Source organism: Panthera pardus, unplaced genomic scaffold, assembly GCF_024362965.1.
Source record: "Panthera pardus isolate Hobbes unplaced genomic scaffold, ASM2436296v1 HiC_scaffold_10, whole genome shotgun sequence".
NCBI classification, from domain to species: Eukaryota; Metazoa; Chordata; class Mammalia; order Carnivora; family Felidae; genus Panthera; species Panthera pardus.
Genome location: NW_026526655.1, coordinates 8372844 through 8385119, shown reverse-complemented (window position 1 = coordinate 8385119; position 12276 = coordinate 8372844). Strand labels below are relative to the sequence as shown.

Here is a 12276-nt window from a genome sequence, read left to right as displayed (position 1 = left end):
CTGGGAGGCAGATAGCATCTGGACAACAGCTGGCTGTAAGATCCCACTGGGCTCAAATCTTGGCCTCGCAACCTGCTTGTTATGTGTGTGACCTTGGCAAGTTCACAAACTTGGGGCCTCAGTTTCTACATCTGAAAACCGGGGCAGTACTGCCTGCCCCACAGGATCATTTGGGGGCTCAATGTCACCTTCCCAGCACGGCCTTCCCTGGCCACCACGTCTAAAATTAGTTTCCTATTGCTGCTGTAACAGGTGACCACAGAGTTAGTGACCTGAACACCACAAATGTACCACCTTACAGTTCAGTGGGTTAGAAGTCCGACAGGGCTCTCACTGGGCTGGAATCGAGGCATACACAGGATACACTGTTTCCCCGAGTTCTGTGGGAGAATCTCTTTTCTGCCTTTTCTGGCTTCTAGAGCCCTCCTGCCCTCCTTGGCTGGCGGCCCCTTCCGCCATCTTCAAAGCCGGCAGCCTTGCATCTCTGTCTTTCTTCCGTGGTCATACCTATTTCTCTGTGTTCTTCTGCCTCCCTCTCCCACTTTTAAGGACGCTGCGGTTTCCCGGGGCTCGCCCTGATAACCTAGGATAATCTCCCTAGTTTAAAGTCAGCAGATTAGCAACCTCGATTCCACTGCAGCCTTAATTCCCCTTTGTCAGAAAAGGCTCCAGGGAGGAGGACGTGGACAGAATGGGGGGCCATTACCCTGCTGGCCACACCTTCCCTGGCCACCCTCTCACTTCAACACTCTCAAGCTCCCTGTCCCCCTTCTCTGCTTCATCCCCTCCTTAGCGTTTATCCCTTTTTTTAAAAATTTTTTTAATGTTTATTTATTTTTGAGAGTGAGAGAGAGACAAAGTGTGAGAGGGGGAGGGGCAGAAAGAGAGGGAGACACAGAATCGGAAGCAGGCTCCAGGCTCTGATCGGTCAGCACAGAGCCCGACGCGGGGCTCGAACTCACGGATCGTGAGATCATGACCTGAGCTGAAGACGGATGACCAACCGACTGAGCCACCCAGGCGCCCCAGCATTTATTCCTTTTTTTTATTATCTCCCTCCTCCCCTAGAATATGAGCTCCATGGGGGCAGGGATGTATGCCTCCGGGTGCCCGGCTCTACCCCACCCCTACCCCATGCCCAGGACAGTGCCTGCCTGGCATCTTTGTGCTCACAATGGCAAGTCCTTCCTTCCTCCTGTGACTCCTAGCCATGCAGTGGCTGTGACTCTAGACTACACGTTTTGTTCCAGGGAATTTACATCGGCCTTCACCTGCAAGCCCCGGACCCCCCGGACCCCTGAGATCCTGGACCTGAACCCACCCAAGGCCAAGGCATCCGCTCTGGCCCCTCAGTTCTCCTCGTGTGGCCCCCAGCAGGCCAGCCGCCCCAGCTCCATGACCTCCTCCACGAGAGGACCACAGAGTAAGTCAGACTGGAGGGAAGGGCACTGAGCTCCTCTGTGCCCAGCAGGCACAGGACCAGGACCCCAGGCAGTGGCTTCTTGTGCCCTAGGGACAGATCCGTTCTTCACCAGCCTTTCTATTTATGAAATTGCCATTGGCCCTGGTGCCTCATACACAAGCTGGTAAACTGAGACTGTCCAGGCAGTGCCTCTCGGAGTTAACATTCCCCCACCCCCACCCCCGCCTGTGGGACTTGTGTGATTGGCCCTGAAAACCTGGACCTCCTTCCTGGCGGGAAGCAGGCAGCCTCAAAATCCAACAGAAGCAGGTGTCTTGGAGGGAGGGCCACCAGAGGGACTGAGAGTGCGGTGGGCCCAAGGGGCCTCCTTCCTGCCCTGTTGCCCACTGTGAAGACCACTTCCTCTCTCCCCTCCCCTCCTAGCTTCAGCCGGTTGACCACACCAGAGCCTGGACCTTTCCAAAGAGTCTAAAGATAAGGGAAGGTCGCCTGGCTGGAGTGTGTGACTCTCGATCTCAGGGCTGTAGCCTTGAGCCCATGTTGGTTGTAGAGGTCGCGTCGAAATAAAAAAAAAAAAAAAAAAATGATAATAATAATTTTTTAAGTACATAAATAAATTAAATAAAAATAAAGGAAAACAAAAGAGAAGCCAGACAAGAATGTCAATCAGCAGAAGGTCTGTCACACTCAGGATATATGCATTTTGCCGCTGTGCTGTCCCCTGCTGCCCCAATCGCTTCCTGCCAGAGCCCCGGGCGCCCCGGCCAACGGGGACCCGCTGGGCTGGCCGTGTGGCTAATGGGCCGTGGCTGGAAAGCAGGGCCGCCCTCCCTCTTCTCGAACAGCGCCCATCTGCTGGGAAACACACGGTGAAGCCCCAGCCCCGTGTCCCCTCCAGCGGTGCAGGCCAAGCTGTTTCCTCACACGGGCCCAAAGGAAGCACCGGCAAATACCAGGAACACTGGCCCTAGAGAAGCAGACAGACCCATTTGACCCCTGCCGGGCTCCAGGCCACACCGGGCAGCACCGGGCCGGAGCTCCCTCGGGTCATAATCGAGGCAGCAATGGCCAGTACCCGACGGGCTCCACGGGGCCCTGCCTGCACGTAGATTGCTCAGCTAGCAGCAGATTTATGTCCTGTGGCCTCGACAAACAGCAAAACTATTGCCAGCAAAATTCACTGGGAGCCCCACGCCAAGCAGCCTGCTTCCTGAGAGGAAAGAGCATGGCCACGTGAGTCACGCCCCGGCCGCGGAGCAGGTGACCTGGGGGAAGGGAAGGTTTCAGTATTCGGTTTGCACAGAGCCGGTTGAAAGAAGGCTTGTATGGGACAGAGGGGACTCTGTGCAGTTACCGCCTTGGTGCTGGCAGCTTGCTCTCGCCTTTCTTCTCCAGGCGGCCAATCTTCCAGGAAGTGAGGATGGTCTCTTCGCCGGTGTCACCGTCCCGTTGCCCGAGGACCAGCCAGCTTCCCTTCCTCAGCCGGCCAGCAGCTGCAGGTGACAGATGTGGAGGAGACCGTTGTCTGCCAGCGGCCAGGCGAGGCTAGCTCTCCGGGCAGCCCAGGAGCAGGCCCCCCACAGCCCCCGGGACACCGGGTCCTGTCCCTGCCCGTCCCCGGCCGCCCCTCACACACAGGAACAGACCTGGGTAGACGGTGCGAGCTGCTCACGTCAGGAGCCTGTGGGGGGGAGCAGGGACTGGAGACTCGGCCCGAGACGGGGCCTTGGCCTCAATGGAAACCGTCGCTCCTCTCGGTCCAGCCGGAAGGAGACTGAAGGGATTTAGAATAAGGGAGACGCATCCCGAAGCCATATTCCTGAGCAGCAGATTTGATATTCTTCCTTTTTTAAAATCTGAGACGAATATGATACATTCCCGTACGTAGCTTGGACTATATCGCTGTTTCCGATCTTCTGCACGCGTGTTTTAAAGGCCTCGTAGGGTTGACGCCATTTCCCCCTCCCCTGCCTCCTTTAAGACCGTAAACACAAACAGCTCCCTGGCAAAATGATGGGGGAGGCTTGCCCCTTGCAGTGGGTGACGTCAGAGCTCACGCCTTAGGATAAAGGAAAGAACTTTGCCCGCCGAGCCGGCGAGGTCCCCCAAACTAGTGGCAGAATCTGACCTCTCCTCAAATATAAATACTGAAATAAACTGAATATTGAGACGGTCCTTGCGTGTGGTAGGGCGTGTGTGTGCGTGTGCGTGCGTGTGTGTGTGTGAAGTTACGTACTCTCCCCTCAGCACTCCATCTGCCATGGCCATGCCCTTTAGAGAAGACATCCCTGTGGTCCCGCTGGATGTAAATAGAGAAGATTTCATTTTTCGACGGCCTCCTCTCTCCTCAAGAGAGCAAGCAGAGGAGGGAAGCGGAAGAATTGTAGAGCAGGCCAGTCACCAGGTTGTCCCCACGACAAACTTGTCACGGGCCAGGATCCTGGGTTAATCTTTTTTTTTTGGCAGTGGCACAAGGCCGGGCAAGGTAGAACTCTGTGGTCACGTGACTGGCCCGGAAGCCGCATCTGGATTCTCTGGAAACGTGGGAGCCCCTCTTTGTTCCTGGAGAAGAAAGCTGTGGAGAACAAGGCCCTACCTTCTTCTTGGGAAGGCACTCCAGGCGCTCTGCGACTCCTGACTTGGAGGTATGAAGAGAAAACACCCACACTTATCACAGGTACTATCGATGTGGACAGAGACCGGGTCCCTGAAATGGGATCACTCCACGGTGACACTTTGAAAAGTGGTTGCGGAGGAACGTGATGGAAAAGTCTCTCCTGTTCTCCCCAGTAAATCCACTCCCTTCAGATTCCTCGGATGCCGCTGACTGGCGCGGCCTTTCCCCTGCCTTCGTGTGGGAGCAGCCCCGTCTCCAGAAATCCAGAGGGAATGGAAGAGTCCTCAGTTTCCCCCCTTCTCCACGGTGAAAAGGCAACTGCTGTTTTTCCCTCAAACCTGCAGATGAGCTAAAGTCTGGTTTGTGAACGTCTAGTGACTTTAAGGGGGAAAAAAAAGACAATCTTTTAGCGATTCAGGGAGTATCCAGTTCTGGATCAAACTACACTGAAGTCATCAGGTGTGGTTGGGGTGGTTCTTTGGGGAAAGTAAATACTGTCCAGCCTCTGCACCATGCCCTGGGAGACTCCTCTCTCTGCAACACATGTCCACATGCCACGGCTGATGGCTAGCAAGAGGCTTGGTAAAATACCAGCAACTTCTTCCCAAATATCCCAGCTATCTGCGAGCCTCACTGAGTTTGCCGGGGTCAGACACGAACGCGACCGACCTATGGGGGAAAGAATCGAGTAGGTGAATGAACCCAAATGGTTTCAAAGGTCATCTGGACATTTAGTCATAGAGCCACTAGGACTGGCCCATGACACCTACCCAGGGAGCCATGGTGGAGAGCCTGTGGAAATTTTGAGAATGGTAGGCCCGCAGAAAGATCACTTCTTCCCCTGGAAGCTGACCCCACCTCTCCAGTTACCTGGCCTCCTAATTTCTCCTGAGCAGAAATTAAAATTTTTTTTAATGTTGACTTATTTTTGAGAGAAACAGAGACAGAATATGAATGGGTTGGGGCAGAGAGAGAGGGAGACCCAGAATCCAAAGCAGGCTCCAGGCTCTGAGCTGTCAGCACAGAGCCCGACGCGGGTCTCGAACCCATGGACCGAGAGACCACGACCTGAGCCGAAGTCGGACGCTCAACTGACTGAGCCACCCAGGCACCCCATCTCCTGAGCAGAACTTGATCTCATTTTGCTTCATTCACAGTAAGGTGCAACTATCTGACAACAGCTTAAATTTTGACCTTGGGTGGGAATATAATAAGACAGGTAGAAGTTTGAGATCCAATCAGATACCAGCAGTCAGTAGGTTGGGAAGGATTTAGCCCAAATCTAAAGAACTAAATAAAAAACAAATACACAAATAAGACTAATGCAAAAATTCCATGACCAAAAAAGCCAAACTTTGTAAGAAAAACAAGATCTGACCCTGTGTTTACTAAATCCTAATCCCGGCCCCAATTCCAATAAAGCTTTTTTTAGCGGAAAGGGCAGCCAGCTCATGAGCCAGGGTTTGCTGATTTGATTTTTTTAAATACTGCATTAAAAATATTATTTGCCTTGATTCCTAAGTTTTGGGCTACCGCCTTACATTTCGTGTGTGAAGCGAATGCCTCACTGCCTCCCCCTTGTCCTGGCCCGAGATCTGGGGGATCCTCCTGGGCCCTCCCTGTGTGCCAGCGAAGCACAGCTTCATAGCCGGCCGGCCGGCCTTCCTGCCTGCCTGCCTGTCTTCATCTCTCCAGACGCTGTCTGTGATACCTTGTGCTGAGTGGTTCCCTTTGCTTTGCGCATAACAAACTACCCCCCCCCCCCCCCCCGCCACCCCGAAGTGACTTAAAACCAACAGTTTGTCAACTTTACAATTCTGTGGCTCATTGACGGGGGCTGGGCCGCAACTGGGCAGTTCTGTTGCACTTGGCTGGACCCAGGTGTATGTGTCCGTGGCCAGAGGGCAGTCAAGGGCCTCACTCGTGTCCGACAGCTGGCCGTCGGCTGGGTCCTGAGTTCTCCTCCATGAGGCCTGTCCTCCCGCAGCAAGCTAGCCCTGGGCTCGTTCACGGGCGGTCTCAGGGCTCGAACTGCCGTAAGATGAGGCCCACGTGCTGCTCAGGTTTCTACCTGCCTCGTGCTTCCTCTTCGCCCGTTGGCCAAAGCAGGCCGCACAGCCATGGCCAGAAGGTCGCGTGGACAGATGGGGATACGGGGAAAGTGAACAGACCCAGGGTATGGCCCGAACAATCAGCCACATTGAAGGCGTTCGGAACTTACCTCCCTCCTCAGGGCCAAATCTTTCAAGGTTGTTTTTCCGCTGGGGAGTAACATTTAGATTCAGCGCAACAAACATCCTGGGGCGCTACTCTGTGTCCGGACGTGGAATGTGGTGATTTTGTTAAGTTAACATTTGTTGGGGCGCCTGGGTGGCTCAGCCTGGCGTCTGACTCTTGATTTCGGCTCAGGTCATGATCCCAGGGTCGTGGGATCCAGCCCCACTTGGGCTCTGCACTGAGCATAGAGCCTGCTGAAGATTCTGTCTCTCTGTCTCTGTCTCTCTCTCTCTCCCTCTGTCCCTTCCCCCCCGGCTCACACTGTCTCCCTTTCTCTAAAATAAAATTTTTAAAAAGTGTTTAAAAAACTGTTAAATGGGGCAACAGCAAGAGAAAGTGAAATAGAGAAGGTTGTTACTCACAGGTCCTGACCCTGGGGAGGTCAGGCAGGGAGGTCGTGGTGGGGTGCCAGCGGAACAAGAGAGCAAGCCCGGGACGTGTGCCTTTCCTACGGTTGGGCGGGCGGAGTGTCTCTAGGGTTCCTGGATTAAGGCCCGGCTGGTCAATCCAAACAAGAGGAGCAGGGGTTCTAGTAAGCGCTGCAGGGGTCTTGTCTAAGGGGCACATGGGGGAAGGAGCTGAGAGGCAGGAGAGACAGTCACCAGGGGCCGCGGGGAGGTCCTGTCTTACTTCTGCCTCTGCCGGCTATGACCTCAGGTGTGCACTCGAGGAAGGCCTAGTGTCAGCCCCAGGCCCCGCAGGCCGCATGGATACCGCGGGGGCAACACTGTGGAGACCCGGCTCCACTGCCCCCCGAGTCGCTGCCCATCTTCTACGGAGAATTCCCAACCTTTGCCACAGTCCAGGGCGGAGCACCAGCGCCGCAGGGAAGCGAGGGGCAGACTTTCTGGAGGAGGCTGTGGGGCTGAGAGAAAGTGCCCCCTCAAGCGACCTACACAGAGTCCCCGGTCTAAGGGGACAGTTGAAGACCCGGAGCGGACGGGCTTTCAGAGGAGGGGACTAGGAGAAATAAGAAACTGAGGGCAGAAGGGGGGTTGAGAGAAAGAAGAGGGGCGGGTGCAGGAGACGCCCTCGGGGGAGGAGGACAGGGACCCCGGAAGAAAGCAGGGCACGCTGGGCAGTTGTCGCTGGCAGGACAGGGCTGCCGAGACCACCTTCCTGGGAACAGGAGCCCCAGAGCGATGGGCCGGAGGAGGTCGGCCTGGCACCAAGAAAGGCTGCCGAAGGCACTGAGGTCAGCGGGGAACATCCTGGAGAGGGAAGAGGGGGCAGGGCGCAGCCTGAGCTCAGAGAGGGGAGACGGAGCGAAGGCCTCGGGGCAGTGATCTTGAGGGGCGCCGGGATGGGGGGGGGAGGGCAGGGGGTCCACCAGGCCCTCCTCTGGCACCCGGGCCCGCGGCAGCCTGTGTCAGCTCACAGGGGCCGCTCCCTAAATTTTCATGGGTTCTATGAGCTGCTGTCAAACATAACGGCTAACAAAAAATTTTAAATTATCTAAACTTACAATTCAATAAATTCTATTTGATAGACGGTAATAAGGGGCGCCTGGGTGGCTCGGTCGGTTAAGCGCCCAACTCTTGATTTCAGCTCAGGTCATGATCCCAGAGTCTTGGGATCCAGCCCTGAGTCAGGCTCCGCATTGAACATGGAGACTGCTTGAGATTCTCTCTCTCTCTCTCTCTCTCTCTCTCTCTCTCTCTCTCTCTGTCCCCCTCCCTCCGTCTCCCTCTCTCTCTCTTTCTCTGCCCCTCTCCCTGGCTGACGCTTGCTTTCTCTCTCTCAAATCAAATAAAGTAACAAATACTCAAAACTCATCCCTTCCTAATTGTTTTACTGTATTTACCATCGTCTATGTCCTGGCGGTTACTTACATCTGTTGTATCCGTTTGGGGGAAATAGGACATGACAGCCGCTATGCGTCTCTCCCTGACTGTTCGCGGATATCATTTCCACAGCCTGGAACTGGCCGTGTTGGGAACAAACACACCGCAGAAGCTGGGAAACCCTACAGACCGGGGCTTCTCCCCTCCCCACCCCGCCCCCCTGCTTGTGAAAGACGGCCGGCAGGGGTGTGCAAAGAAGGGCAGTCGGAGGCAGAGTGTCAGGTGCAGGGCGGGTGCCCCCGACAACGGCAAGCCAGAATGGCGGCATGCGTGCTGGACGAGCAGCCGCCGCTCCGAAAGCCTCTGTCCACACCTCTGTCTACACCACCTCAGGTCTCTGGCGTCGGCCCAAAGTGCTAACATCACCTCACACCCAGGCCTTCGCCTTACGGGAGCCAGCCCGGAGCCTTTGCTCCTGGATTACGTGCTGAGTGAGGGACGACACCGGGTTACCCTGGGTGGCCTTGCCTGGACCTTGCCGCTTGGCACACTCCTGCCGCTCACACTTCCGATACCTACGCTGCCCAGAGACGCACCTGCCCCACCTGTTTAACGACAGGGCGCTGCTCTGCCTGCCAGTGACGGGTAGCAGTCACCACTCCCCGGGAGTGAGAACTCACTAGATACACAGTCGGACTCCTAGGACTTGGTGTTGTGGTCAGGGCAGGGGCACCGACAGGTCTGAGAAGAGATAAGGGGGCCCTCGTCACACTGGCAGGTCCCTGGGTGCTGCCCAGGCCAGGCTTGAACTCGGGCAGCAGCATCTTCTAGGGAGAAGCCAGGCAGAGGGCCTCAGGGACTTTATAGGTCCAGAGGGGCCGCGCCCAGGGTTTCCTGGGGACACTGGGCTTATGGGCAGAAGGCAGGGCATAGAGCCTAGATTCAGGCTGGGGTGTGAGGTGAGGAACACTAGCACCATTCCCAAGGCCAGTCTTCAACGGCCCACCCAGGGAGCAGCGTGATCAGAGGGCTTGCAGGGCCTCAGGGGAGCCCCCTGGCCCTGCGGCTTGAGGGTCCATTAATGACCTGGTGTGGGGACCCAGCTGGAGCCGACATTGAGAGTCTCCTGCTGGGCCACTTTGGGGGACACCTGTTTCTGTGCCCAGAGCATCACAGACAGGACACCAGGGGGCCCAAGGCAGTGGGACCAGGGGACAGTGGGGAGCAAACCCTGGACAAGGAAGGCATCAGTGGCCAGAAACCCCCTTCTACTAAAGGCGTGGAGCGGCCGGCAGGCGGAAAAACACAAAAACCAGGCAAAAGAGGAGGAGATTTCTGAGATTTTGTGGGATCTCCAAAGGAGCACATGGAAACAGCGAGGGAAAGGAGGCTGAGCCGGGCTGGGCCAGCCCCTCCTCTGAGCGGCAGAGTGAGGCAACACCCAGGCAAATGGATGATGTTCAGGCGGCTGTGAAGAGCACCCCCTGACCCCCCCACCCGCCCCCCCAGAAGAAATGGTGGGAGTGGCATTTTCATCACAAGGCTTCAGGGAAAATCAACTACTAAGAATGTGCAGGGCTGCAGCTGGTCCGAGGGCACGACCCAGGGGCTCTGGGGGCTGCATGGCGGGACACCCGACACCCACACCCGGAGATGGGCTTGAAGGCACCGCGGCACCCTGCAGGCCCCGTCTGTGGGGGCCTCTGATTCCAGGCAATCCCTGGGGTGCTGCCCTGGGAGGCCTGGGATGACTCCCTCCCAGCGGGAGGCGGGTCCTCCCGCCACATGGTCCGAAGGGCAACTCCCATTCACTGCCCGGACCCGCCTCTCCAGGTTCTTGCAGGGTGGGAGATGGACTGACGCGCCACTCAGAGACCCGAACCCCTATCTGGTGAGGCCGCAAAGCTGATGCCAGTGGCCATGTCCCCATCTGCAGGACGAGAGAAGGAGGCACCACAGGAAGGGGCGGAGGTGACGCTGGCCAGGCGGGCTCCCTGGTAGCAGTTGTCTCCAGCCACACCCTGACCTTTTCCGCTTATCTGGCCCAATAAATCCTGCCTTTTCTTTTCCCCCTAATGACTCTCAAGGTTGAGGGTGTCACTAGCAACCAAAAGATCTGAGAGTGAAACAGTGGCCCTCGTCGCTTCCACTTTGGCTGGTCTGCCACACGGTCCCCAGTATTCCTTCCAAACCCACTTTCAGTTAGTGGCTGAGCAACTCTGAGAGCGTGTGTGGTGCAGTCACCCCCCCACACACACGCACACATGCTGCTGACCCCGGCTGCCGGCAGGAAGTGTCTCAACGCCAGCGGCTCTGCCTCTGGTCCTTCTAGGGAAACGTCACGTAGCTGGGTCCCTTCTGATTCTTTAGCAGCAAAGCTCCAGACCCTTCCATCCGTCACTCTTGTGAGAACAAGTTTCCACCTTCATTGTTACTTCAACATGGTGAGAGTCCCCCTTGTGATATGTGTAACTACAAGCCTCAGAAAGGACAAGTGAGGTGACCTTGAGGCCAGGTGGAGGGGAAATCAGCAATGGGAGTAAAGGCGGGACAAGACGGCGACGTCACAGTGCCAAACTGGTGGTCAGATCAGCCCTGGGCTCTGCTGGGGGACTAGACTCACCCCACAGCCTCTGTCATGAGGGTCAGGGTTCCCGCCAGGATTCTGAGGTCACCTTAAGGCAGGAGTACCTGCAGACCAAACCGGACCAAAAAGTTCAAGGTCATAGTTAACCGTTAAATGCAACTCCTCAGACGTTGGCCCGGGCATGAAACATACCTCCATCTTTTTCCTGCACGATGGTGTGGCTGATAAAAAAGTTTACCGCCAGGATGTGAGGTTCTGTGACTGCTGGCTAGGGTGGGGACAGGCAGGCACTGAAATATGCCCCGCCTGGAACAACCCTGGCCTCTCCCCTCTGTGCCCTGGAGCAGGTGGCTCGGGGCTCACTCTGCCCTCACTCAAGCTCCATTTGGTCGACTTCTGCAGGATCAAACCCAGGACTGGGTTTTCTTTTCTCCGTTGTTGGTTCTCTGACGTCAGAACCAGTGACTCCTCGCACCTGACATGGAGGTCCCACGTTAAAGATCCCGGGTCCCAGCCTCCAGGATCATGGGTCCCCTGGCTCTGAAAATGCCCTTTTCTGTTCCTGCCTCTCATCCCATCCACTCACTGACCCGCTTCCTTCTGGGCCTTCCTCTCTCATCACCCAGGGTTCCGCTCCAGTCTGGTGACAGTTCGGGAAAGGAGGGCACCGGGGACTCCACACCGAGACGGGAGGATCCAAGTAGAGGGGAGGGGTGGGCGCCTCCTGGCCTGTACTCTTCCTTCTCCCCGGGTGTCTCTGGCTCCATGAAGTCTTGGAAGACAGATGTCATCCTGTGTCTAAACCCAGCCTGAGACCAAGCTGAGATTCAGAACTATAGTCCACGACTGGGCGAAAAGTGGCTTGAGCCACAGATCCAGAGAGAAGCTCCCGGTCAAAGGAAAAATGATTCCATCAGGGTATCCTTTCCTCGTTTTGATGGGGAGGGCAGGAGGGGATAGGAGGACCCCTGAAGATGAGGCCTCCCTGGGCCCTGGAGTAGACCAGCTCAGTCTCCTGCAGGGAACCCAAGGCTGTTCAGAGGGAGGTCCACCCGTGAGGATGGGGTGAAAAGCCCTCCCTACCCTGCTGAAAGCGCCCTGGGTCAAGCAGGTGTGGATGTGGGGTGTCACCTTCCCAAGCAGGCTTACCTCAGAGGGGTCCAGGGAAGTCAGCACCACACTCTCGGTGGCCTGTTCCACAGAGGCTGCCCTTACGGCCTCGTCCCTTCCAATGTCCGAAGCTTGCACCCCGAAGACAGCCAAGGGGCCCCACAGGAAGGCAGTTGCCCAGAGCCCAGACGCCTTTCTGGCGTGTGGCACTCCTGTGTCTGCACCCAGCTCTCTTGGCGACGCCAGAGTGGTGGAGAGGCCCCCAGGGTCCATCTCGCCCACTCTTTCCTCACTGCCTGTCACCTGGTGCCGTTCAACCGTCCACACTTCTCACCTCCCGGCCGCGGACAGGATCATACCAGTCCCTTGTCCCTGGCTGAGGGATGGCCTTCCACAGTGACCAGAGCGGCCTGGGGCCTCTGGTGAGGCAGGGGCACAGCCCTCAAGATAGGCATCCCACCTCATCTGCGTTACCACT

At 56.7% G+C, this 12276-nt stretch overlaps 1 protein-coding gene across 6 annotated transcripts in view; it reads left to right on the top strand.

The window, feature by feature from the left end:
* Positions 1-5500, top strand: part of ARMC9 (armadillo repeat containing 9) — a 152377-nt gene extending 146877 nt beyond the window's left edge. For 5 of the 6 annotated variants that reach the window (XM_019445604.2, XM_019445605.2, XM_019445603.2 and 2 more), the window contains one exon: positions 1251-5500. In XM_019445604.2, the coding sequence (XP_019301149.2) occupies positions 1251-1452 (202 nt within the window). In that variant the 3' untranslated portion in view covers positions 1453-5500. The remainder of the gene's footprint in view (positions 1-1250) is intronic. The other variant, XM_019445602.2, reaches the window with a different exon arrangement.
* Positions 5501-12276: the final 6776 nt, after the last annotated feature.